General features: G+C 44.2%; 1 protein-coding gene across 10 annotated transcripts in view; it reads right to left on the minus strand.

The window, feature by feature from the left end:
* The window catches only part of VPS13B (vacuolar protein sorting 13 homolog B), an 811,203-nt gene that overhangs the window by 18,268 nt on the left and 765,195 nt on the right, over positions 1 to 27,740 (minus strand). For all 10 annotated transcript variants that reach the window (XM_045454090.1, XM_045454093.1, XM_045454091.1 and 7 more), the window contains 6 exons: positions 26,223 to 26,369; positions 23,932 to 24,215; positions 21,285 to 21,412; positions 20,868 to 21,067; positions 7,620 to 7,738; positions 3,362 to 4,170 (listed from right to left, as the gene is read on the minus strand). In XM_045454090.1, coding sequence (XP_045310046.1) covers positions 3,362 to 4,170; positions 7,620 to 7,738; positions 20,868 to 21,067; positions 21,285 to 21,412; positions 23,932 to 24,215; positions 26,223 to 26,369 — 1,687 coding nt within the window. The remainder of the gene's footprint in view (positions 1 to 3,361; positions 4,171 to 7,619; positions 7,739 to 20,867; positions 21,068 to 21,284; positions 21,413 to 23,931; positions 24,216 to 26,222; positions 26,370 to 27,740) is intronic.

A 27,740-nucleotide genomic window follows, 5' to 3' on the forward strand; every position in this document is an offset into this window, starting at 1 on the left:
CTGTGGCTTCCCTTCACCTTGCTCCCCGGGGAGGGGGCTCAGCACTTTCACCCAGTGGACTGGAGGGGCCGGCAGGGCCAAGGGCTAAGCACAGGATTCTAGACAGGTGACTTCCTCTGGGAACCACGGACCCCCCGCCAGACTGTGGCCAAGAGTGCTCTCGTGGGGAGGCTGTGGGGACAGGACGCGTGTGGGAGCGAAATCCTGCCTCACCAGTAGATTCTTGGAGGACAAGCCTGAGACAGTCCCTCGGTCAAGTCACTGGTCCCAGAGGGTCAGCAAGGTGTGGCTGCAAGAACCACGCCAGAACCCTAAAGGGTTCCGGGCCCAGCCCCTATACATAGAGAAAGACATTCTTAAATTTTGAGTCCATTCCTCTTTTCTGGAACATCAGGAGGATACCACTAGGGTTTAGGTTAAAAGAGGGAATCAGTTCCAGAAGGTAAGAACTATAAATGGGAGGGCCTCTGGGCGCCAGGCATTCAGCTTATTTCATGCTCAAGGTCACTGTGCAAATGAAGTGCTGTTACATCCCTTTACATAAGGATGAGCTAATGACTGGGCTTCTCCCTGGGCTCAGGGGTAGCAGCCTCAGGGGATCGAGATGAGGCTGACCTGGTGTTAGTCTGTCTCCAAGTGTGGCTCTGAGATTAGGTCAAGGGCTCACAATCTCCCCGCTGCTTGGACACGTGGGCTGGGTTTCCAAACGAGGTTTACCTTGTTGCTCAGCCCACCCACCCTCCTTCTGTGAGCCTGGGCTGCAATGGGCAGGCAGGGTACTGAAGAAGGTTGTGGAATATGGTTCCCTGGAGGGCTCACTCTGCAGGTAAAGAAACAGCAGACTCCCTTTAACCTGGAATAGTCATAAGGTTCTATCTGCAGGTAGCAAGTTGTTCTAGAAACATCTTAATTCCCCTTCTCTCCATAGATTTCACACACAGGATAAAGAAAGGAGAGTAAGATATTGCCAAGCACAGACCATCTACAATGGGCCCTTCAGAGTCAGCACAGTGGGCACCGAGTGAAGGGATCCCACACAGCCTCCCCATCTGGCTCCCCCAGCCACCCGAAGGTGGGTAGGTCTCCTGGATCAGGAGCACTGCCTGATGGGAGGGCCATGTGTGGACCAGAGTTACTTCTCAGCAGCATGGGAGCTAGCCAGAAACGGGCAGGAAGTATCTGAGGACACTCCTTCTTTATTGTCCAGAAGCAAGTATCCTTTGCCTGTATGTTTGGAGATTTTGTTGGAAAAGAGTGTCGGTCTGACTTCCTATCAAATTGAGACTTGGGTGTAGAGGGACCCCAGGAAATTAGAAAGCCCACGTCCTTTCCTTCAAATAGGCTATTCATTTCTAATTACTTGACTGTTTACTTTTAAAACCTCCTCAAGGTGAATCCACGAACTTCCCTAGAAATGAGGTCAGGGTATTTCGACCATCCCAGTTAAGAACCTTCTAGTCAAGTTCAGTGGGTGAATCCTGACCCACGTGAGATACAGGTGCAACTTGTTCACTCCCAGGCCAGCCCTCCCCCTTCCTCTAAGAGGATGCTGGTCCATTCTCTCGAAGCCTCTTCTACCTGGGTGCTGGTAACCTGCTACCATCTCCTCCTTTTGTCTGTAGGTTTTTAGTAACAGAATTCTCAACAGGCTCTAAAAACTTGGCCCTCTAGATTAGAATTTCTTGTCCCAGAGTATAATGAGGTTGGGACAACAGCTTAGAGGATTTTTAGGTAGATTACAAAAAATCCAAACAGAATGTTCTTGTGAAAGCTCATTAAAAACAAAAAACAAAAACAGAGCATTTTTAGCACACAGGCTGCAGGGGCATGGCTCCTTGGTGCCACAGTTGGGAGTTTCTCTGCCAGCTCATTACCTGCATGGTTGTCCCCCCACACCTCAGCATTATGTGGTGGCCTGGTGGGAGGCTTAGTTCTTCCCAGGCCCCACATCAGAGCTCAGTAACTTATGTGCCCACTTCTCATGTTAAAAGCAAACACTGCCTGAAAGGTTAAGTTTCTGGAATTGTTTATAAATATACCCATCTATTAAATTTGAAATGTTAACTGCTTATTTTTAAGTCATTTCTTAGCAAGAGAGAAATATTTTCTTCATTGTTGTGCAAGCTATCAAAACAATAGTGCAGGCAGGGCCCTCCCCTGATCTTGTCATTTTCAGTTAAGACTGCTAGGTAACCTTATTGACTCTATGAATGTCATTATGGAGAAAATGTAATCTCAACAGTGGGGCAACAACATGGGTCATTTACTGTTACACTGTTAAGCTTATATGGGAATGCTTTCACTAAGTACAATGTTACAAACATTCTCTTCTTTGTTACTCTCAGAAAGGAAGGCTGCCATGTTTTTTGCTAGAAAAGACCTACAAGACCCAACACTGGTTGGTGTTTGTTGCCTGAATTCATGGGAACATAAAGGAGCTGAGTAATCAAACTGAAACCATGTTGGAGTGAATTTAGGTCAGGAACATGTGTTTTGTTGCCAATTACCATAGAATATTCTGAGACCACTCTTTCAGCACACAGTACTCACCATACAATATTCATATTCATATTCAAACAACCCCCCCCCCCCCACAAACTTCCATCTCACGTCTGTGGACAAGCCGAGACACTAACCACTTTCTTTTTGCGATCTGTCTAGACTGGCAGGGCCACACTGGGTAGGTAGAGGGCTCTTTACGCATCTTATGAGCACACAAATCCTCTGAATTTCTCACCTACAGCTATTCATGGACCTTAATGAAGGAAGCCAACAAGCTACAACTGGATTTCTTTTAAGCCCAGGGCTGGTTTTCCAGACTGCACTGATGTGCCCATACAGAGCCTTGGACCTGCAGGGATCTAAAAAGTGTATGCTCAATGGAATTAACAGTCTAAGTTGCATCATAGCAAATATAAAAGCTACTATTGGTTGAGTGTTTATTAAGTGCCAAGTGCTTTTATTTTATCCTCTCAGAAATCTTAAAACCCATTTTAGAGATGAGGAAACTGAGACTTGGGGAGGTTCAATAACTTGCCCAAGGCCTTAGGCAGTGGTGGAGTGTGGATTTAAATCCAGGTCTGACTTGGGTGCCTGGGTGGCTCAGTCGGTTAAGCTTCCGACTCTTGATCTCAGGTGTTGATCTCAGGGTTGTGAGTTCAAGCCCTCCACTTTCAGTTAAGTTGGAGTGTGGAGCCCACTTAAAAAAAAAAAAAAAAATCCAGGCCTAACTGCAAAGCCCACACTCTTCCCCTCTCACAGTAGTGCCTCCCTAGTTCTTGAAGTTGATAAGGCACTCCCAGGAGCAATCCCTTTTGGCCCAGGCTCTAGTTCATCAAGGACCCCCAGCGTGTGACCTCACCTGCTCTGAAAAGAGCCCCCGCGGCATAGTGCATCGCCAGGGCGTGGACGAGCTGCCTGGCCGTGGTGAAGACGGGGCCTCTTTCAAACACTGAGAAGGAGAGTGGCGTATGGTCAGAGGCTATGTACAGCTTGAGGGAAGCGTGGATGCTGACGAGGAGATTCACCGGCTGTATCACCAGTTTCCGTAACTTCACAGGATTCACCAAGGCCCTGGCGTGCTGTCTGACCTGCGCGGGCAACACCTGTTTGCCACCTGCGAGTACCTCAGGGTGACTGGCCAGGTTGCCGTCAGGAAGGTAGGTCCGGAACAAAGTTCTGATGTAGTACACAAATGTATCTTCCACATATAACCGGGCAGGTTTCAATTCAAAACTGAACTCGTTAATATCATCGAATAAGAAGTTCTTGCCCTCGGTTAAGGTGAGGCAAAGTTTGATAAAACAATTTTTCTTGTATTCTTCCAGCTCTCTGCTGGATACGAGGAGGCTTTGCATTTTGGGACACTGCATGGGTTCTGGTTTTTCCCCCTGGCAGACTAAGACCGCGAAGTGGAAACTGGACTTGTTATACAGCTGGTTGTCTAACTGCAGGTCCCCACAGTAGACTTCCACACAGTGAGGCCGAAGGGGGGCTGCAGTGGCCTCCTCCCCGCGGAGGTGGCCAGTCATGGGGGCCATTTGGAGGAAAACACTGTCCAGTGTGAGTCTCAGAAGTTCAGATGATACTCTGTGGTGGGTGAGGTCATCAAACACCACCAAGCTCAACTGAGTGATGAACATTTTAAATGTCACAATCTTCTCCAGAGTTCTAGAGAAAGGGAAAACAACATAAGTCTCCCTCTTTTCTTTTTCCTTTCTTTCTCTTCCTTCCTTCCTTCCCTCCCTCCCTTTTTCTTCTTCTCTCCTCCCTTCCCTCCCACCCTCCCTTCCTTTCAACAGGGCCTTATTACACCCCTCCTGATATTCCACCAGGTTCTCGCAAGAAACACTAAGAATTCAACTTTCAGATTGTGGTGTCTGGACAGAACCTGCCACGTTCCCGACAGTACTGGGGAATGTCCCCCAAGGGACTAGTACAAGCTCTTGTCATGTTCTGTACATGCTTCCCTTGTCAACACCAGATTTGTACTCCAAAATTCTTCTAGCGTTTGCGCACTAATTCTCTATCATGATCATCTCAAGACAGAAAGGTAAAATCAAACCACCAAGACTCCTCACCTTGAAGTAAAGCAAAGAGAAGAAAACTCACCCTGAGCCCCCTGCATCCTGGCCCCTCTAGTGGCATCTGGGCCATGTGCTCAGCTCTCCCTACCATTTCCAGATCTGGACTGCGGTGCTCCTGCCTCAGGCCAACCTGTCACGGTGCACAAAATCCTTCTGCTCTCACCTCCTCAGGGACATCACTTTAGCCACCCACCCGTCTCCTCTACCCTCATTTTTTTCTTCATTATCGGCAGCTTATAAACATGATGCTATTTCTCCGGTCTTCAAAATCCCTCTTGTAACTCCACTCCCTTCTCTAGCTACTACTCAGTTTTCTGCCCTCTCTTACATAAAAACTTCTACACACATTGTTTGCTGGCTGCCTTCCATTCTCTCTTCACCTTGGTCCAAGCAGGCTTCTGCCCCCACAGTCTGCCAAAGCAACGCTCACCAAGTGACTTCTGTGTGGCTAAACTGAATGATGGCTTTTCAGTCTGTGGCTCACTTGACCTACAGCGGCATTTCATCTTGTCGATAACTCCTTTCCTCTGGGAACACTTCCTTTATAGGTCTTCTCTTCTACTTAGTCACTGTGCGACCCCTTCCTCTTCTCCCTGATCACTGAAAATTAAGGTGCCCAAGGCTCAGCCCTTGCCATCTTCTGTTCCTGTGTCCGGCCCCCCCCCCCCCCCCCCCGCCCACTGGGAGATCTCACCCATTCCCACGGCCCCGATCCCCGATATGCTGTCTGGGTGCTCATGGGTCCCAAAGTCACATAGTCAGCCCAGGACCACCCAAGTGACAGTCTCGTACATCTAACTGCCTCTCTACTTGGTCACTTCTATGTTAAAAAACATCTCAACCTGTCACGTCTATAATCAAACTCTAGATCATACACCCCACCTCAACCTGCATATGGTCTTTCCCATCTCAGTTAATGGCAACCACATCCTATCACTTGCTTACAGCCCGAGTTTAGGAGTCCTCCTTGATGTCTCCATTTTTAACCCCTATCCAGTGCATCAGGGAAAACCCAGTGGTTTCTTCTTAGAAGGTACATCCAGATTCTGACCTTTCCTTCCCACATCCACTGATCCCACTGCAGTCTAAGCCATCAGCATCTCTAGTGTGAGTAACGGTGACAGTGTCCTAACTAATTTCACTGCTTCCACCCTCACTTCTATATGGTCTACCGCACAAACAAACAAATAAATGATAAATAAGTTTCTAAAAATTTAGGTCAGTTTATGTCACTTCTCCACTCAAAATGCTCCGATGATTTCTCCATTTCATTTAGAAATAAAGCTAAGTCCTACACCATGTCCCCCTCTCCCAGCCCTTACCGCTCTGGCCTCAGATACTCTTTCTACTTCCATCCACTCTGTTTGGCCCACACTGGCCTCTTCCCTGAGCCTCCAATATGTCAGACCCACTGTTTCAGACCTTTGAACCAGATGTGCCTTCTGTCTGGAAAGCTCTCCACCAGATACCCACATTACTAACCCCCTTGCAGCTTTTGAGTCTTTGCTCAAATGTCAACTTCGTGGGAAGGCTTACCTACACTGGTTTTCTAAAATTGTGTCCTCTCTGTCCTTATGCCTTGGCACTCCTGGTCTTTCTTACCCGGCTGTTTTTACCCCTGCAGAAAGCCAACCTTCTACTGTCCCATAAAGTCTTTTTTTATTATGTTTATTCTCTGTCTTCCATTCTACACCTAGGAAAATGTGATCATCTTTTTGAGAGCAGAGATTCTGGTCTTCTTAGTCACTGTTGTATCCCCATCCTTAGAGTAACACCTGGCATCCAGTAAGCACTTCAAAGCAAGGGGTGTAATAGTTCCTTTATTCATTGATTCAACAGACAGTAGCAAATACTTGTGCCTTTCCTATTTCTATCACTCAATGTATAATTTGTTGCTAGTATGATTAATGCCCTATTAATGCCATAGACAAATGTTTCTGAAACTGTTGTGCAGGCTTGAAATTTTGTGTTATGTAATTTTATATTTAGTCTCCAATTGTTAGGCTATTCATTTTTTACAAAGTTCTGGGCAAAGAAAACATTCTACCCAACCTTGTTTGAAATATTGTAAATTCAAATTAATAATGATTTGGCAGGTCCAAATTAATAAGTTCTTAACCATATATGAAAAACAAGGAACTTTTTTTTTAAAAGGCTTAAACAAACATATGGAAGTTAGTACTGTTATTTTATATTTTAAATACATTTTTTAAATAATAAACTTTATTATAAGATACATTCTTATTTATAAAATTAAAATGTAGAAAATTATTAGCTAATCACTTATAACTCCCACATCTACTAACAATTTTGATTCTTTAAAAAAATTTTTTTTAATGTTTATTTATTTTTGAGAGAGAGAGAGAGACAGAGAGACCAAGTGTGAGTGGGGGAGAGACAGAGAGAGGGAAACACAGAATTGAAAGTAGGCTCCAGGCTCTGAGCTGTCAGCCCAGAGCCCAATGCGGGGCTTGAACTTATGAACTGCGAGATCATGACCTGAGCTGAAGTCCGACACGTAATTGACTGAGCCACGCAGGGGCCTCTTGATTCTTTCTTTTGAGTCTTAGTTCTAGGAATGTTTTCTGGGAACGTGTGTGTGAGAATGTGTGAACAGAGAAGTATTTATGTGTGTGTGTTTTATATACACACATACATACATACCTAGGATACATGACTAATCATAGCTATATATTCAATGTTATACTCTCTTTGCTTTCTTCTCTCCCTTTATTCCTTCCTTTCTTTTTGAGAGAGAGAGAGAGAGAGACAGAGGGAGGGAGGGAGGGAGAATGGGCACACATATGAGCATGGGAGGAGCAGAGAAAGAGGGAGAAAAAGAATCTTAAGCAGGCTCCAAGCTTAGCACGGAGCCCCATGTGGGGCTTGAGCTCACGACCATGACATAGATCATGACCTGAGCTGAAATCAAGAGTTGGACACTTAACTGACTGAGCCACCCAGGCACCCAGGTTTACAAATTTTTAATGGGCAAGCTTACCATGCTGTGACTGGGATAATAATTAATCCTACCTGTTGGTAGCAGTTAAAATAGGTCCCATTTTTCCTTCTGGGGCCATAGTGATGAAGACTGTGCCACACTGAAGGACAACGTCCACATACACGTAGCCAAAGCCAGTCAGGAACACAACCTGCAAGAAGAATATTCAGAATCTGATTAAAAAGAAATAAGAAACACTACTGAAATGGTTACTTTCAAATGTCTTAAGTCCTGATTCAATACCACAAACACTTCTTGGTTATATTTCTTTATATCTATGTGTACAGGCTATACAGCTGACTTGAAATGAAGAAAAAAAAAAGAAAGATCAAATCCAGATTTTTCAATATCCAGCTGTAAGGTTCGTAGAAAAAAACAATGATGGATGATGGGGCATGTGTGTCTTCCTTCTCTGCTTCTTTGGAATTGGCAAATAGCTCTGTATGGGCTGGAGCCCAGCCATGGGCCAGCTTTACGTGTGCATATCAACCTCTGTGGAAAAAAAAAAAAAAAAACCAAACCCTGAAACTCAGGACTTGAAATGCAACATGCAAAAAACTTCCAGGCTCTTGAGTGTTGACTTACTACCATGAGGATGTCTTCATATCCTGGGGACACAGAAACATACCAGAAAACCTACCAACAGCTGTTGACATGTCATAATCCCCTCAAGGTCTCTTAGTCTCTCATGTAACTTGTAACAATAGTGTCAGATAACTTCATTTGCTTGGAGTCAAAATTAATTTTGCTTCTATGGGAAGGTGGGCTAAGACCTAAAAAAAAGTTCGATCTCAGAAGCCAGGTGCCAGGCCAGCAGAACAGATGTCCTTTCAGCATTAAATACCGAGGTTGCTTAAATGGATAAATATTTGAAAACAGAACAGAACTATTTGAAAAACAACTCCAAGAACATCATGTTCACAGCCAGCATTACCTGAGAGTAGGGGCAAGAACCTCCTTATGTTTGGGAATGTTGATTCTGATAATCTGCAGTATCAATTCAGTCCAAGTCTGGGCCCTTTATTACTGTTAGGGCAGCAAATAAAAGACGACTGCAAATTTCCGGATGACGGAACAAAGCTAGGTGCCTGCCTGACATGTAATGAATGTATTGGAATTCTGACCACATGAAGAGGTACCAGAAAGAGTGTGCACAGAGCCACAGGGGACAGTCACAGACTCAAACCCGGAAGGGACTTCAGTGTCACTGGGTTTCTTTCTTGCATAGTGGCTCCTGACCGTGTGCAGCACCCAGGGCACCTGGGCGTCACCTCTGCCTCCTCCCTCTCATCTCCTGGAGCACAGCAGTCCTCAGATGCCCTAGCTCTGCAGGCTCCTCCCCTAGGGCCTTCGTTTTCATCCTATGGCTGCTGCTTTAGCTTAGGCCCTTGTCTGCCACTCAGCACTCCCGGCGCCCAGAAGATGCCTTCCAGCACAGGTTCTTTCCAAATCCTGTGTCTCTTTGCACATGCTCCTTAAGGATACCTTTTCCCCTGAAGGTACTCTCTCATTTTCCTATTCCTTTCCTCAGCTTGATACTAACTCCAGCATTCCTGAGGTATTTTAACCATATTTCTATTTCATCACAAGCCTGTATTGTTTGTAGTACAGTCGCCTGTTTATACACCTGACTCAACTGCTAGATTGTCAGCTTCTTGAGGGCAGGAGCAGAGTCCATTTGTTCTCTACGGACATGTTTCCCAAATGGATTATTTTGCAGAAATATCTGTTTCAAAAGACCCTGTATCTTGAATTTGCCTTATCTGTTCTAAGATAAAAAACTGTAGTTGACTGTGATAAAATCTGGAATGCAGCCAACTTAAAAAATGGCTCAGCTCATGAATCTAAAGCAAAACAGGTATTATTTGAGAAACACTCACATCTATTATTTTGTATGATATGCAAAGGAAGTCAACTGTTTTTTTACTAGGCTTATAGATGTGGGATTATTCATCTGGCACAAACATCTATATTTCCCTCTCTCAGTGACTCTGCGTAACTTCAGCGCATGTCCCAGGGTTTTTAGCAGAGAACTACCACCCCTCAGAGGAGGGAGGGAGAGGATCAGTAAGGGATATATTTACTGTTCTGCTCATTCTCACAGTCATCTTTGGGCCTTAGGAAATGAGGACACTAGTACCTTCTAAGAGTGAAGATAAGGTAAGCTGATGGTTTCTGTTAACTGCCCAAGGGGCTTTGAAGCAGGCAAATGAACCTCAACCTTTAAAGGTACTTCTTCTGGTCAAAAACCTGGATTCTGCAGAAAAATTTGCTGGGTATCCCTTTCACTCACCACTAGAATGGAAGAAACATGGACTTTAATTCTCAGGAGCCTATCCCTGTCTCTTTCCCCCCGTAGAGAAACTGCTCACAAGGCCAAGCATTTTGTACAGTGGCAGCTCTAGGGATTAGAGAGTTAGGTATCTACCTACCAGAGAAATTAGGCACCTGTACCTAGGTTTCCCCAGAGGTTTCAAAATAAGTCCTTGTTTTGGTCTGAAGGTTTGGCCTTCAAAGCCTCAAATACTTAGTGAAGAAGAAACTTTTTGAAGAAAAACCTTGCTGACTCCTAGTCTAGCTGGTTGTAGCAGCCGCACACCCAGCACCCATGCCCTTGCTTAGTCCACTCTCCTACGGATACAGAGCTTGGCTATGTGGCTGTCGTCAGCTGATGGGATCTCAGCAAACGTGGGGCAAGAAGCTTGGTAAAGCTTGCTTACTGGGGTTTGCCCTCCTGCCAACCACGTGAGGAAGCCTGGCCTAGCCTCCCTAAAGAGAGACCACATGGTGAGAGAGATGCCCAGACTTTCCAGCTGAATTCATTCCTCAGCCAACTTCCAGCTGAATGCGGCTGCATGAGTGATCTCAGGCTCATCCTGCAGAAAAATCATGCTACCAAACCTTCAGACTCACGAGATGTCAAGCGTTTTCAAGCCTCTAGGTTTTGGGGTGGTTTGTTACAATGGGGCAGACAGAAAGTGATGGAAACTCCATCAACCTGCAACCTTGACTGACGATGGAGAACAGAGCTCCCTGGGCACAAAGCATGAGCAAGAAGCAAATTCTAGGCTTCTGATAGGCAGCATAACCTACCCTCTACCAACTAACATAGATATTGGTAACAGAAGTAGGGTTCCAGCAGAATCCTAATGCATGAGTCCTTGGCTTACTGGTCAGGCAGTAGAAACTGGCATTGAAAGGGATTAAAATGGCAATTCATGTTATGAAGTAGCAAGACATTTAGTAGAACTGTTGCCTAAGATTACCTGGGAGGCAGATTATAAACCTAATCCAGAAGATGAGGTGTGAAAACAAAAACATTAGTAGTATGTGTTGGCTACTATTGGCTGTCTCTGGAAATGCATTCTGAAGAAGAGATGAGCTCAGGAAACAATTTGCCAGTTTGCAAATAAAAATGAAAAACAATAGAGATTCCAGAAACTCAGGGTCTTGCAAAGCTAGAAATGCTTTTGACCTCAAACAGCAAGAGACCAAAGTTTAGTGTTTGAATATGAGAGCAGATTAATACTCAGCCTTAGGGCTATGTACAGGCATCACACTCACTGTTAGAACCTCTTAATTATAAAAGTGACTCAGAAAAAAGCTTAGATTAAGAGTATAACTTTGCCACAGAAGCTCTAAAGTTAGAGGCAAGGAATCAAGATAGCACAGGAATATGCCTTGAAAAGGAGCATAGATGTGGTTATCGGTACATAAATTCTCTGGAATCAAACAGTGTTTGAGAAATGACTACTGATGAATACACTCATGAGTCTGGACTACAAGAGACTGAGGTTACTTGAGCTTCAGATGTGACCAAGGAAGATCTCTGAGAGTAGGTCCAGGGGCTGGAAGAAAAATGGTGAGAGCGCAGTTCCAAGAGCAGAGACAGGGCTCAAAGACCAGTCCTTGTTTCAAGGTATAAACCCCACAGTTACGTGCTCAGAAACTTTTTGGACTTGTCATAGATGAGAGGCTGCTGCTATGTCTCATCCTTCCCATTTCCAGTTTGGAGGGGTTAAAACGATGATCCTGTCTTGTAAAATGGGGGGAGGGGAGAACAGCATGAGCTCACAGGTCTCCAGGTGAAAGGAGTCAAGTCCGGACTAAGAGAGCATCACTCAGAAGTCCTGGATTTCCAGTGGGACGTCGTGACTCATCGGAACCCTGGGGAGGCAGTGTGTTTGTTGCAAACAAACAAACACTCATTTAATTCACTAAATTAAATGAGTAATGACCAAGGGGATTTCTGCTTGTTGTTGCTGAGTTTATTATAGAATAAGCTAGCCAGTCCTGATCAGTGCCATCATTTAGGTGCTTTTTCTTCCTTCACTTCACACTGGTGGTGTGGGGGATGCCTTGGGCAACATATAGTCAGGAGATTTGCTGCTTTGACCACAAAACACTTGGAGGATACTCTCTGTATCTGTGTTGGAGCACTTTGATCACACATATGGGAATAAGAACACCACTCTGGACCTATGTCTTGCCCTCCACTTAGTACATTGTCTTTTACTACAATTACAAATAAGAAACACTTCAACATAACTTGTGCTTTTCTACAGTTATATTTTTAAAAATTTATTTATTTATTTTGAGAGAGCGAGCGAGCAGGGGAGGGGTAGAGAGAGAAGGAGAGACAGAATCCCAAGCAGGCTCCATGCTGTCAGCACAGAGCCTGACACAGGGCTTGATCTCACGAACTATGAGATCATGACCTGAACCTAAATCAAGAGTCCAATGCTCAACCAACTGAGCATTAAAATGATTGATTACATTTATATGTAGCAAACGATATTTAAAAAAATTATACCAATTTATTTTACTAAGTTAATAAGTTATGGGGGGGGGGCGCCTGGGTGGCTCAGTTGGTTAAGCATCCAACTCTTGGTTTTGGCTCAGTTCATGAGATCAAGCCCCATGTCGGGCCCCAGTGCTGGGCATGGCATCTGCTTAAATTCTCTCTTTCTCCCTCTACTGCTCTAGATTGTACTCTTTCTCTTAAACAACAACAACAACAACAACAACAACAACACTAAGTTAATAAATTACAAGGGGACACAAGAAATAAAAGAATGAATTCTTGAAAGTCTCTGTTCCCTTATCTCCCTTTTTCCCTAGAGGCCATATGCGACAATCCAAGGATAATCCTTGGAGGGAGGGAGTTATAAAGTGTCCCAGCACTGCAGCTGAGGTAGACTTACATAATAGGTAGAACTGTTATTAAAATTCCTTCCATACTCCCTTCCTTCAATATTTTACCGATTTCCTCTTCAACTGGGTTCCAATAGCCATAGCAAACATCTTACTGGGCTTCCTCCCTTTCTAATTCTCTTTCTTCTACCTAAGTCACGTTGCCCCCACCTCAGATTTTCACTTCTTTTCTGTGATGAGTGATTTTGTGTCAGCCTGACTGGCCACAGGGTGCCCAGGTTAAGCATTATTGCTGGATGTGTCTGTGAGGCTGTTTCTGGATGGGATTAGCATTTGAATCAGTGGACTCAGCAGACTGCCTTCTCCAGTGTGGGGGACATCATCCAGCCTGTCGAGGGGCTACCCCCTTTTCTCCTGCCACACTGTTGAGCTAGAACATCTCATTTCATCTTCTCCTGATGACTTTATGCCATCAAATCCCTTGGTTCTCAAGCCTTTGGACCCAGACTGAATTATGCTATGGTTTCCCTGGGTCTCTAGCTTGCAGAAGGCAGATACTTAGCCTCCAGGGGTAGAACTGCAGATAAATCAATCAGCCATGTTATTTGTTCTGAACTTTGGCTAAAACTCATCTTTCATAAAAATTTTACTCCCTATTTTGGGAAGGAATAAATGGAAAAGTTACTACTTATTTCTCTAGATGAAGTGGCTTGTAAGAAATATGTTAAGAAAGAAAACCATAATATGGAAGAAGCCAAGGCTTAGGCTTTGAAGGGAAGAAGAGATTTGCATGTGTACTATGGGACTATGTGCTACAGGACTGATCCCTAACGTGTAGAGGGAATAAGGGAGTTGAATGTAGCCTGCTTGGTCTCAGGTAGTCAGTCGTCTGTTTTAAGCAGTTTAAGGCCCGGAGTTTCAGGCCTAGAGAGCCTTCTCTGGGCTGGACTCTTGCGTGTTAGTAATCACTTTTGTGGTACTTGTGGAGACAGACTTGAAGGTGAAGAGGTTGACAACAGAGAGACCCTTAAAGGGCCTTAAATGCTATTGCTAAAATCTGGGAGAGGAATGATGGATAAAAGGCCTGGAGTAGACCATGGTCACAGAGAGAAGGGGCAGAACCAGGGACATTTCTGAGGATTTCTGCCAGCACCTGATGACTTCCTGGATGTGTAGGGGGAAGAGAGGGAAAGGAAGGCACTGGGTTGCAGTAGGAAAAGTATAGGAAGCCTGACAGTCTGGGTTTGGATCCCAGGTCCACTTGCTCTGTGCAAGTTGACTTCTCTGAGCTTCAGGTAGCATCTACCTTTAAGGGATGTGGCAGGGACTAATGATATTTGTAGAGTGCTTGACATAAAGCAGGAATTCAAAACAAGTTTGCATAAATATTATTGAAGGTTTTTATACTGGGAAAATGGCGATAACAATCACTGAAGTGACAACTCTAAGAGAAGTTGGCTTGGGGAATGGAAAATGATCACTTTGCTTTCAGAGATGTTGGGTTTGAGGTGCTTGTGAATTTTAGGTGGAGATATCTGGTGGGTGGTAAGAACACAGACTTGGAGCTTAGGAGGGATGCAGAGGCCAGAGAGAGATCTGAGAGTGACTGGATGATAGTTGGTAGCTAAAGCAATGAGACGAGATCTCTCAGAGAGGAAAAGAAGGGAAACGAATTTCTAAAATGATCAATTTCTAAAGTGGGAAAAAGGTGGATAAGCATGAAAACAAAATAGCGTTATTCTGGGTATTCTGGGTAGAATTCTTCCCTCTGTGTAATTACTGAAAAATACTTAGGGAAATCCTTACTCTCAAGCATCTTTAAACGCATTGTGACTCAGCTGAACAAATTGTAAACACACAGAAGACTCTAGACCAGGGAAGGCACTTGGCAGTTGTTCAGAAGTGGGTACCAACCTGCTGATACCCCTTCTGGCCCTGATACGGGATATATGGGAAGGCAAGTGAAGTAAGCAAGAAGCCAAAATATCCGTACTGTGCATTTGATAAGTCAGATACTCACTTGGATTTGGTGGCTTTTTTCTGCATGAAAATTCCTGGATGGAGGCTAAAGAGGTCTCAGAAAATGACTACACTACAAGCTCTTTAAGCATTAGCGCTCAGGGTTACCTCTGTCTGTTGTGCACGAGTCCTGGTTCATCAAGGCACTTACCAAAGTGTCTCACGGTAACCTTGTAAGCAAGATAAGAAATATCTTATACAGTATGGCTTAAAAAGTGCTTTTAGATGCATTTTCTTATGTAAGACATGTGGGCTAGATGACAGTACAGTTTGGTGTGTTAGTGGCTGACCGAACCCATGCATTAGGGAAGTAGCTGGTGATTCACCATTTCAAGTAGACCTTGGACGTGTCCTGTTCAACATATTTATTAATGACTTGGATGAAGATGTAGAATGCATGCTTGCCACATCTATAGATGACATAGAGCTACCAAGGATACTTAATATGTTGGATGACAGCATCACAATTTTTTTTTTAAGTGATTTCAACAGGCCGGACTAGGCCAATAGCAACAAGATTTAATTTATTGGGGATAAATGTAAAGTCCTGTCACTGGGTTCGAAAAGTCAACTGTACAGCAAGTCATATGATAAAGACCTGGGGGATGTGGTTGACCACAAGTTCAATAATAACAAACAGTCTGAACTTGTTAATAAAAAGCTAACTCAATCTTCTACTTTATTAATGGAAGCACAGGGAGGTAATAGCTGGTTAGACCACATTTGGAATACTATGTATAATTCTGGCTGCCAGATTTTTAAAAGGGAACATAACACACTAGTGTATTCAGACAAGGGTAACTGTGGTGATGGGTCTGGAAATCACATTTACTGAAGGAATGATTCAAGGAACCAGAAATGTTTGGCCTGGATAAGGGAACACTTAGAGAAGATGTTGAAGCTGCCTTCAAATAATTGTAGTGTTGCTATATTAGAGGGGGAAGTAAACAATCTGTGATGCCCCACAGGGTAAAACAAGGATGAATGAGGGGGTGCCACAGAGAGACAGATTTCAGCCTGATACAAGCAGAAACTTTCCTGTAGTCACTGCAGGAATAAGCCACAGCCAGGACACTGAGGGGAGATGTCACGGAAGGGACTCCTGCCCTAGGTAAAGTGGAGATTAGAAAACCTCTTCTAACCTGTGCTTTCATGAACCTTCAGGTAGTGATATTGGTAGCCAGGGCTGGACTCCAAAGGATAGACAGTGAGTTCAGTTTGGTGCAGGAAAAACAGGACTGGGCCACATGTGGGCAGATCCAGGTTCCAGCCTGATCCTGCTTACTTATAAACCACCTAGCTGATTACTCTTTAAGCCTCAATCCTCTCATCAGGAAAATAAACATAAAATTATTGCCCTAACGATCCCAGAATTTTTGCCATGATCAAAGGCTCTGTCTTAGGACTTACTCCACTTGACTACATTTATTTACTTACACTCAGGTTCCTGAAGCAGGAGTAATGCCTTATTTAGGGCAAAGGGTTTGGCTCTTGATAGTTCCTCAATAAAAGTTTGCTGAATAAATGAATGGCAGAATTGAGACTGTGGATGTGAGAGCACTTTGTAAATGGTATAGAGCTCTATAACCATGAAGGATTGTCATTCCCCATCTTTCATACACTGAGAAGAAAACACTGGTGACACTGACTCCACTAAAGACTTCTGCTCAGAGTCAAAGATCATGAGAATTCACTGAATCTTTTTAGAAGAAAATTCACCTGCAAACTTTCTGGGGAATCACATCGCTCATTCTTCTTTGCTGTTTCAATGGCTCAGAAACTGCGTTTCATAACCAATTCAAAGACTTCCCAAGGCTCTTAAGATAAAAACCCAAGTCCTTAGGTGCAGACACAGAATCTTGCTGGATTTGGCCTTGAATTGTCTCACTAAACCCTTCTCCCACCCCCCTTTTCTTCAGCTGGCACTATGACCACACTGGCATTTAGATTCCCGGAAGGACCACGCTCCCTCTCTGAGCACCGAAGCTTCAAACATGTTGCTCTTTCCGCCAAGAAAAGTTTCCCACTTTTTTGTCTACTTAATGCCTGCTCAGCTTGAAGGCAGAGATGCCAGGTCTCTTACCAGAGAGATATTCCTTGGCCTCTCAAACTAGTCTGCTGTATACCCTAACAAGACAACTGTACCTTCCCTTCATGGTTCCTACTGGACTTCACAATACAGCCACCTAGGCGATCACTTGCTTATCCTCTCCTCCACCTGGCATCTCCTGGGAGGCGAGGGTGTTGTTCCCTTTAGTTCACTCTGCTTCCTGTAGTCCCAGTACTAAGTTACAATGTCTGGCACGTATTAGAAACTCAGTAAGTATTTGGTGACTGATGACTGAAGCATGCCTCTTAGTGTTTATGTTACTTAAATGGTAACTACGTTTTCTTTGTACCTTTTTATTCAAAAAAATATTGGCTAACGCTGACAAAAATAAGGCTTCTGATTAACAGGAACTGAAATCCCATGAACTACGCAGGGTTCTAACCTGTTTTCCAGATAGGATCAAAACTGTGGCTTAAAATGGTCAATGTGAGCTCATTTTTTACGTCTTTGCTTATTTATTTGGAATCTAAAGATGTTTTCCTCTCGAGTCAGTCAGGCTACCACTCCCTGTCAAGTTATGGACAAGAGCACCAGCTGCTGCATCAGGGGCTCAGTCTGAACCACCATGAGATGTCTCCTAGCCAGGTGTGAGCTGGTAACACAACCCTGGAAACCCCATGCCAAATACAGTCCGGATTTTGTGGCCTACATGCTATCTATCGGGTCTTCCCAGTGACTCCTGATCCGAAGAACACTTCTTTGCGTGATTATAAACTCATTTTCTGCATGTTCCCTCTCATAGTCCATTTCAAAATTATGCAACACGGCACTGTTCTATTTCCAAAACTGGGGCGAGGGGCCTATCTCTGGCAAAAGCTAAAGGAGTTCTCTTCCTGGAGGCAATATTAGGGATTTTACAGTGTTTTAATCCTGCTTTTTAAGGTCAGCTTGGAAATTGGCATCATGTGCCTCAGACCAAGGGCTGAGGAAAGGCTCCTGGAAGACGATCTCACTCCTACAGAAGGGCTGCTTCCTTTCATCAGAGGACACAGCTCCCTTCGCTCCCCAGTGATTTATATGCCCTGGTGTATTACTGAGGAGATGTCGGTGAGGGTCTGAAACAAATCTTCCTGCAGAGGAGGAAGTGAACCATGGTCTGCAGGACATATGGCACACAGCTCCTCAAAGATTAATGGGAACATGAGCCTTTGCTGGGTCCTCAGACCAGGGATGATAAGGGTGTTGGAAAGAGTACCTCTTCCTAGCTTTGAAGTATCTGTGACTACAAAGGTTTGAGGAAATTTAGAGTGAATGGGAATCCCTGAAATAAGGTTTGGCAGGCAGAATGCCTATTGTAAAGAATCCCCCAGACATAGAGAAGTAAGCAAAGTTTTGAAAATCTTCAAACCGATGCAGAGGAGTTCAGGAACCCTTGAGAAGCTTGCAATATTTATTTTGTACATTAATGAGACCAGGAATGTCTCCCGAGTCTGCACGGATCTAACAGATTTTCAGCGTTCATCTCATGAGTGCTGCGGACAGAAGAAACCACACCCCCGTGTAATGTGGAGCCAGTACATACGCGGGTCTCCAAGGTGAGGGCGGCCCCCAGGCTGCTCATCCATTCTTGCACCTGTCCCTGTCCCTGGCCACGTCCTCCACCTGTTTCTGTGGCTAATTCTCTCCCCAGACCCCCAGCCCTTTCCCTCTCTCTCTTGGCCGACGATTTATTCCAAACTTCACAATAAACTTAAGGCCACCGTGCATCAATTCAATTTCCTGGCCCCTCCCTCCAAAGAGCTCTCCCTCCCTGTACCCAGTCCCACCTCTTTTCTACAGCCAGGGAAGAGGACATGGTCCTTCTGTCCAAGGAGAACTACACTCCCTGTGCCTGGGACTCGTCTCTCTGGGCAGCTCCTCACTGTCTCTTCCACTTCTTGACTGACTCCATCCCTGCAGTACAGAAAAGAGCTTCCTCCTCTCTGACCTCCTTTGCTTCATGGCCTCACTCCTGGAAAACACAATTCTCATGTTCCTCCACGCCCTCCCTCCCACTGCCTCTGAACCTGTCATTTCCAATTGCTACCTTGCTTCTCTCCACCATTTTACAGCCTGTAAGCTTTGTCCATCAGGGGCGTTCTGTTTCTCCCCTGCCTGTTCCCTCTCAGTCTCTTTTGCTGCTCTGCACTGACATGCCGGCGTTTCCTGAGGTTAGGGCTGGGGGCTCTCTTCTCCTCCTTCACAGGACCTCTCTCGCTTGACCTCATCTTCTCATTCACACAGTCACTCATTTGCTGATGTGATGTTTACTGAGATCTTCCTGTGTTGACAGGCACTCTGTTGTAGCCTGAGGATGAATAAGGCAGGTATCTGACTGCCAGGAATACTAAATTGGTAGGAGAGCTTTTAAAGAAATAAATGCAACTTAATGTTACAAATGATAAGTGAACATGGAGAGGGGCTGGTGGTGGGGAGGAGATTTCACAGGAGTGAAGACAGAGAATCTCTTGGGAGATGAGAAAGAATGTGCCAGCTGGGGAAGGGGGGCATTCAGGAATCCCAGGTAGGGAAGCAGCATTTACAGCATGGTAGCTTGGAGCAGTGCTTTGGGGTCTGGCAGGTCGGGATAAAATCCCAGTCCCTTCTCTTGTAACACATGGGAACTAAGCCGTGTTACTTCTGGAGGCCTCAGTTCTCACTTCTGTAACATGGGGATGATAGTCCCATCTTGTACGGCTGCTGGAAAGGTTAGACAGGAATGAATGTAAAGTGCTCAGCATGATGCCTGGTATGCAGTAAGCGATTATGAAGTGAGAGTCATTATTATAGTAAATATATTTATGACTTTGATATGTGTCCTGTAACCATGACAAAGAGACCTACTTCACAAGCTTGTTGTGAAGGTCAAATGAATTAATACATACAAAAGAACTGTGACAAAGGATAGCACAATATCACTTGGCTACAAAATGGAATGAAGTTCTGACACACGCTGCAACATGGATGAATGAACCTTGAAAATACTACGCAAAGTGAATTATCCGGGCACAGCAAGACAAATACTGTATGATTCCAGTTACACAAGGCACCTGGGACCTGGCAAGTTCAGAGACACATGGTACAACAGGGGCTACCAGGGGTTGAGTGGAGGGAGAATGGAGAGGGATTGCCTACCGTGTACAGAGTTTCTGTCTGGGATGATGGAACAGAGAGTGGTGACGGTTGTACAACATTGTGAATGTTTTTTAATGCCCGTGAATTATACACATAAAATGGGAAATTTTTAAGTACAGCAGAAATGAAATGTTAGGTTCACATGCCATTTTTAACAAAAATAAACACCACTAGCACTGAGATTAAGACAGAGACAAATCGGGACATTTTATCTGTTCAGGGTTTTTAAACTATACTTGTATTTGTAGAGTGTTATGTACTTCTAGGAAGAATGTGTGTATTTTTATATTAAATTCTAAAGAGGGGATGAATCTAGGGTTGGCATAACGATTGTCCTAAAATCTGGACCGTAGGGGGCTCCTGGGTGGCTCAGTCGGTTAGGTATCTGACTTCGACTCAGGTCATGATCTCGCACTTTGTGAGTTTGAGCCCCTGTCGGGCTCTGTGTTGACAGCTCAGAGCCTGAAGCCTGCTTTGGATTCTGTGTCTTCTCCTCTCTCTGCCCCTCTCATGCTCATGCTCTGTCTCTCAATAGTAAATAAAAAAAATGTTGAAAAAGTCTAAAATCTGGATAGTAGGACCACCTTCTATATAGAGGGGTCTAACAATTTTATTTCATTTTCGACTTTGGATCAGACCCAATGTGCTTGCCTTTACCGAGTGCTTCTCTCTGGTAAACAGTTGTATAGGACATTGTGGAGGTACATATTGTATGTGAGAATGTATAACCTAACGAGGACGTAGAAATGGATACATTGCATCCTCATCTGGAGATAAGAAGTTCAGCACTGAGAAAATGCTGTTTAGAAGCAGACAAGCATGGAAACCTTAGACAAAAGAATGTGTCTTGGGGCCTTGACGGGAACACGTGTGGCTCACTGACCTGTGTTCCCTGACTGTTGATGTCGATGGCATCGCTCCACTCAGTTGTTGTGTCCCCCAGACATTCTACTCTCAAAAAGAGGCTAGGAAGTAAGTCTTTGGTCTTGCAGTCTGGATAATTGGAAATCTGATGATACAGTTCATGATGAATTGAGCACTCAGAAGGAATTCTTCTGCAATAAACCTCAAACTTTGGAATATCTAAAAAAAAAAAAAAAAAAAAAGGCATATGCAGACTCAGGCCTTGACAAAGACGAAGGGATATTAAACATAATGTGGCAGGAGAAACTTCTCGAAGAGAGATGAATGATACTTTTATTTCAGTGTTCTTCACAGGATCACAGGTATCTACTGAATTAAAAACCTCCAGGAAGATTATAGGTTTTATATTATTTAGATTCAATGCGATAAAATATACCTTTAATATTTTCCTTTATAAGGATTGTTACTGGACATCTGTTGTGGAAAATTATCCGAGGACTAGGGTCTTCTGAGAGGGTTAAATAAGTCACTCCAAAGTGTTCTTGATATGTCAGTGCTACTGCCCTGGAATGAAATCAAATCAAATGACAGAAGCGGTTTAGAAAAAAATGAATGCTTCCTCTCGTGGTACATGTTTATTTAGATTTGTAATATTCACAACTGCACAACACCATCTCTTTTATCAATCAGAATAAGTGTTTTCCAGAGAAAGGAGGCCATCCTCTCATCTAGTAACGGTCTTATACTAATTACAGCCTTACCGACTTTTTCTCGACAATAGTATCACATAATTATCATGAAATATTCAAAGACGTAAAAAATTATTTAAAAGAGGAAAACCATAACTTCTACCACTTAGAATTCTGGCCAACCGTGTGCTAACCTCTTCCTCCTGCTCTGCTCTCCTTTGTGCAGATGTGCCTTAAACTCTACACATGCAGGGCCTTCTTCTTCAGAAGTGCTTGGTAAATTTTGGCATAAGAGGAGCTGATATGCTTTTACAAAGACTGCTAGAGGACATGGGTACTTGCCCTTTTTATATTCGAAAGGTAGGTAGGCTCATAATGCTTGCTGTCAGTTGTCACATCATCATATGGACATGACCTCCACTTTGCACACCAAGAGCAAAGCGGTGTTAATCGGCATTAGAAAAAGTGCTGTGTGGGCATAGGCTGTCCTCTACAGCGGAGACACAAAACTCTTCCAGTCTACATCACAGACTACCAAACAATATTTCGTATCAAAACAGGACAAAAAAATCCTCTCGGAGGTTTAAATTACATGGACTGATCAAATTAATCAAAGAAATCAGGTATTTGCCAAATGTAGCCCTCAGTTTACACTGATTAAAAGGGGTTGATGATGCATTGAAGAATTCCCCAAATGCCATTTACCCTGTTCACCAAGGTGAGCTCTTCCCATAGTATTTGCCTGAAATGCCAAAGTGAATTGTCCAGTAGCGTTTGGGGAAATCACATTAATAACACATCAAAGGTGCACGGCAGGACTGAGGGGAGGAGGGGGAAGAGGAGATGGGGCTTGTAGGAAGCGAATTCACTTGCTGAGTACAGTCCCTGGATTCATACCAAAGCTCTTTTCCCAGCCTAATTTTGAAAGAGCTGGGGCAAGCCAACCTCAGAGAATTTCTTCTTGCTAGCCAAGAAAGCTGGGGGCCAGGACTAACATACGGTATTTTCAATTTAATATCTAGTTTAGTATTTGTAGATAAGATTAAGTTATATTAATACAATCGTGTCTTAGAATTCTTAGAATTTTAAACATCATTTCCAAATGCAATTTTATTTTAAATTTTGGCTTTCAGTTTTAAAAATAAATTTTGTTTTCTCGACATAGGTTCACATCACTTTCAAAAATACTTCCTTCAACTCACCACACTTAACTTCTCCAGCCAGAATATAAATATAACCACTCCTTTTCAGAATCAGGGATGAAAAGTGTTTATAAAATCAGGATGTTTCTGAATGTTGTGAAAGAAGAAGGGATATGTGTAGGGAACAGGGCCTTACTATTATGGATAACGTGAGTTGGGAAGTCATCGTTTAAAATATTACTACTAGAAATCTCTGTAGACATCAAAAAGTTAGAATAGCTCGAATCTCAAATGAAGTCTGTAAAATCACAATCACGGGAAAAAGGTACCTCTAAGAAGATCACAAGATGTTTTCTTCTGTACTTTTGCATATACCATAAATAAGTTATTCCCGACAGCTACAGAAAGGACGTATTGCATGCAAAACAACCACAAAATAAAAGTCCAGTATGAACAAACCATTACATGTCTCCGGCTTGATTCTGTGGTTGTTATTTGCATAATTGGTAATCGGTAATTGGAGCAACTTGCGTGCAGGAACAACCACAGAACAGAGTCTTCTGTGACTTGTGTTTACCTAAGTTATCTCTGCTAATGACTTTTAAAGAAAAATTCCATTTTGAAGTAGATGTAAAATATGGGAAAGGAAAAAGGTTTTCCAACTAGACTCTCTCATATTTTAGCCCTTGACAGAGGCTAAGAAGTCATCATAGAAGGCTATCTTTTCATTTTGATGTATTGCTGCTATTTCATGCCACAAACACCATCACCCCCCCCCCCCCCATAAGCTGCATAAGGGAAAAATCTCATCAGGAGTACGCTGGGGCAACCCACATGTGATCACAATGTTTGCCCAATTGTGTACGATGTCTAGAAGCCATTAAAAATCAAAGTAAAACCTGGGGCACCCGGGTGGCTCAGTCAGGTAAGCGTCTGACTTCAGCTCAGGTCACGATCTCACGGTGAGTTCAAGCCCCTCATCAGGCTCTGTGCTGACGGCTGACAGCTCAGAGCCCGGAGCCTGCTTCAGATTCTGTGTCTCCCTCTCTCTCTGCCCCTCTCCTGCTCACGTGTGTCTCCCTCTCTCTCTGCCCCTCTCCTGCTCCTCAAAAGTAAATACACATTAAAAAAAGTAAAAGTAAAACCCAGTTTTACACGTGGTGAGCAATGCAGCTGTTCTTGTCTCTCCTGGTGCCTTGATGAAGAGCTATCGCAACAAGCTAAGAAGGGCATTCACACGGAGATAAAATACCTGGTGCAGAATCCATTTTCCCCACAACTTCCGAAGGGCACGGCTACACTCTGTCTGGGAAAGTCTTGTTTAACTATAGCCGGCAGGCTCCAGCACTGGGAACTGTTGGCACCTGAGGCAGGAGAAAAGGCCAGCAAGATCTGCTTCTGCAGCATGGAGGCATCCAGTGGTGACTGACTGATATCGGGCATCAGGTCCCAGCAAGGAAGGGAGCTGGATTTCAGAGCAGGCTGCTCTCCACCTGCGCAGATGCTGAAAGTGGCACTGTCTGGAACGTGAAAATACTGAGAAAAGAAAAGACAATGCCGAGAGAGCACGGTTACTGCACCAATGGAGAGAAGGGAAGCTTTTGAAAGCACAGCTTCTAAGAAACCATAACCATGTAGTCTCAGGAGGTGGCTGGGTGGGGGACATGGGCATGTGAGAATCCCATTCCCATGAGAAAGCCCCAATGAGACTATTACAAGCAGTAGGGGCAGGGTCTGCTTTTCTAGGCATAATGAAACATGATAGGGCCGGGGTGACTTAGAACGTGATGCAAAGTTCTCAATGTCCCCCAGTACTGCAAAAATCCAGATGTCGTAAGGGTCGACATGCCACATGCTGGGGAGAGAGTCCTCTTGGATGGGTATGACCGGACTGAAAGGGTGCCCTCTGAGGGGCCTTGGGAAGAAGAGAGCTGAACGAGATACAGAACAGTGAACTGGGAGCTCAGAAGACAAACTCTGTTTAAGGCTCATCCAGAGGGAGGAGGAAACTCTGATCCCAACCCTCAGTTGAAATTCCACAGGGTTTCTGGCACATTAGAAAGTCTCAGAAGTTTGACTTAAAAAGGACCTTTAGAGATACTTTATTTAAAACTCTTCTTTCGCATCTGAGGAAGCTGCTTTCCAGAGAGCTGCTGACTTGTCCAACATCACAAAGACAGTGAGTGGCAAAGCCCAGCTGGAGCCAGGCTTCCTGCTTCCCATTTGGTGGGTTTCCCACTGTTCCACACACCTCTCTGAGAGGCTAGGGACCATCATGTCTTTAAAAATAATGCCTACACCTGCCTGAAGCAGGGTATGGTTGAAAAAGGGGACACTCCTCAGCTGCCTGGAAGTACGTGGGCCCATCCCTCTTCTCCAGGGAGCTGAGGCAAAGCAGGAGTTCACTGTGATGCTGGGGTTGTGGTCGCCGCCGGCCACTACCATTTCCCGAGTGCCTGGCCTTTTTACTCATATTAGCTCATCTAATTGTCACCAAAAACCTGTAAGGAATGAAAAATTATGCCTATTTTCAGAGGAGGAAATGTCAGCGTGGAAAGCCCTGACCGAAGGTCTCAGGAAGCCCGAAGGTGGGGAGGAGCAGGAGAATTATCTGCACACATGCTGATTCTCTTGCCAAATCCTCACCTAAAATGGAAACATTGTTGACTTCTATTTCCCGACCGGGTACTTCTGGTCACATAGATAGTTATTCTACTGATACTTTGAAGAACCAAAATGAAATTCGATTATTCTGACATTTTTGTAAATACTATCATGCACTGTAAGCTTAGAAGAGTAAGACTTTCATCCTGTTTTAGTGTTCTAATGTAATTTTTAGGAGCTGAAAGAGATAAAAATAAATGCAGACATAGCTAAAGAAAGAAAATACTTTCCAACGTGATAGTTTCAATAGCATAAAACAACAGCTTACCACTTAGCATATCATGTTTTTAAGTCCTTTTAAAATATCTCCTTACTCCCTCAAAATAGAAGTGTTCACTTTAATTGTATAAAGAAGAAAATCAAAAATCTTTCTTGGATTTATTTTCTGCATATTCTGCCAGTGGGATGCTAACATAAATGGGCTGGTACCTTTTCACAGTTACTCTCCTCGTGGGCAGAGAAGTCAGGGCTCCCACACGCGTGGCTCAGCTGGGGCCGAGCCCTCTGCCCACACGGCTCCTCCAGGCACCGCAGCCTGCGAGGCAGATGCTCTTTTCCACGACACCCGGGAGCCAGCCCTCAGGCCACTGCCCCGCGGGCGGGGCTTTGCCTTCGCGAGCATGCTAGCTGAGTGTGCTGTGGCCTCCAGCGGCTGGGGCACATGCGACACGAATCCAGCAGTGCGTCGGGACCTGCTGCGTGTTCATTACCTGGAAGCACTGGCCGTGACATCCGTGGTTTTAATTCAGTACAAAATAAATTTCTCTTTACCTACATTCAGTGTTAGTTTCCTTCTTTATTCTAGGCTAAAACCTTAATCTTACTTATCGCTAATTGATCGAAACTTAAGACAAATCAATAATGCTATCGATTGCTTACCTCCTTTCCAGAGTGGGGTTTGGAGACAGATAACTGCGGTTTATAAAATATCTGATAGGGCATATTATTGATTATCATAGTCTTGTCTTCAATCTGAATAATCTGTATACCCTGCTGAACCAGGGAGGAGATGCAGAATTGACATAACTGCAAGACAAGTGAGGAAAGAACGATTTTGAAAACATTATAAGGCACATAACACTTTCTCCTTTTTTAAAGGGCCATTTTATCTCTCAGCTTGCCCACGACAATACCAATTTTACCTTTTGTTCCAGCATATTTAAATTTTTTTTTAACGTTTATTTATTTTTGAGACAGAGAGAGACAGAGCATGAACAGGGGAACAGAGAGAGAGGGAGACACAGAATCTGAAACAGGCTCCAGGCTCTGAGCGGTCAGCACAGAGCCCGACGCAGGGCTCGAACTCACGGACCGTGAGAACATGACCTGAGCCGAAGTCGGACGCTTAACCGACCGAGCCACCGAGGCGCCCCATGTTCCAGCATATTTATCAGAGTCCCCTTTCAGTCTCAAAGACGTCCCAGCTCCCCAAAGGGCCACTATTCACAACAGGTGTCCTGGCACACCAGTTATTTCTGGTGTTTCCAAGTTATTTAGCCAATTCCCTCACACAGTATTTATGTAGGAACACTTGTATGTAAACAGAAGTCACTCAGGTTTTCAACATGAAGTCGAGCACTCCTCCTCCTCCTCTTCCTCATGCTCATCATGGCAGCTACCTCACGAAAGGCCTGGGAGGGACCAACGGGAGCCCTAAGAACACCATTGAGTGGTCCTGGCATACTGCTTTCTTGTGCTCCACTTGTAAGTACTTATGCATGCTAACTCACAGAATCCTCACATGGGGCAGCTACTATTGTCTCCATTTTACAGAAGAGGGAAATGAGGCTCAAAGAGGTTACGTAGCCTGCCCAAGGTCAAAAAGACAGAGAGGGTCTAGTTGGGATTGAAAACCAAGCAGTCTGGTCCTATGGTACAGCTCTTAACCTCTGCGTGTATCATCTCATTACCTTACCATGTTGTATGACGGACTGGTGCTCAGAGAAGATATCCGCTTAGTAAATGGTAATGTCAGGACAGCAGTTCTCAAAGTGTGGCCTGGGATCCTTGTGTGTGTGTGTGTGTGTGTGTGTGTGTGTGTATTGGGGGCGGTGGCGGGGGGAGGGTCTATGAGATCCTTTCAGGGTGTCCAAAGGTCAAAACTATTTTTATAATAAATACCAAGACGCTATTGTCTTTTCCATTCAAATTCCCTCATGAGTGTACAGTGAAGTTTTCCAGGGGTTATATGACCTATGATGTCATTACTGTCGTGGCATACATACAGAATGTATGTTTGTGTATTCTTGGGGTCTAAAGTTTTGCTTTAATTGCTAGTTTGATGAGTATCAATAGCCACAGACCACATGAACAAACGGGTTTTGGAGGTCTGCAATAATTTTTAAGAGAGTACAGGGGTCCTGACACTAAAAAGTTTGAGAATCACCAGGAAAGAAT

The sequence above is a fragment of the Leopardus geoffroyi genome, chromosome C3 (genome assembly GCF_018350155.1).
Source record: "Leopardus geoffroyi isolate Oge1 chromosome C3, O.geoffroyi_Oge1_pat1.0, whole genome shotgun sequence".
In the NCBI taxonomy this organism is placed as follows: Eukaryota; Metazoa; Chordata; class Mammalia; order Carnivora; family Felidae; genus Leopardus; species Leopardus geoffroyi.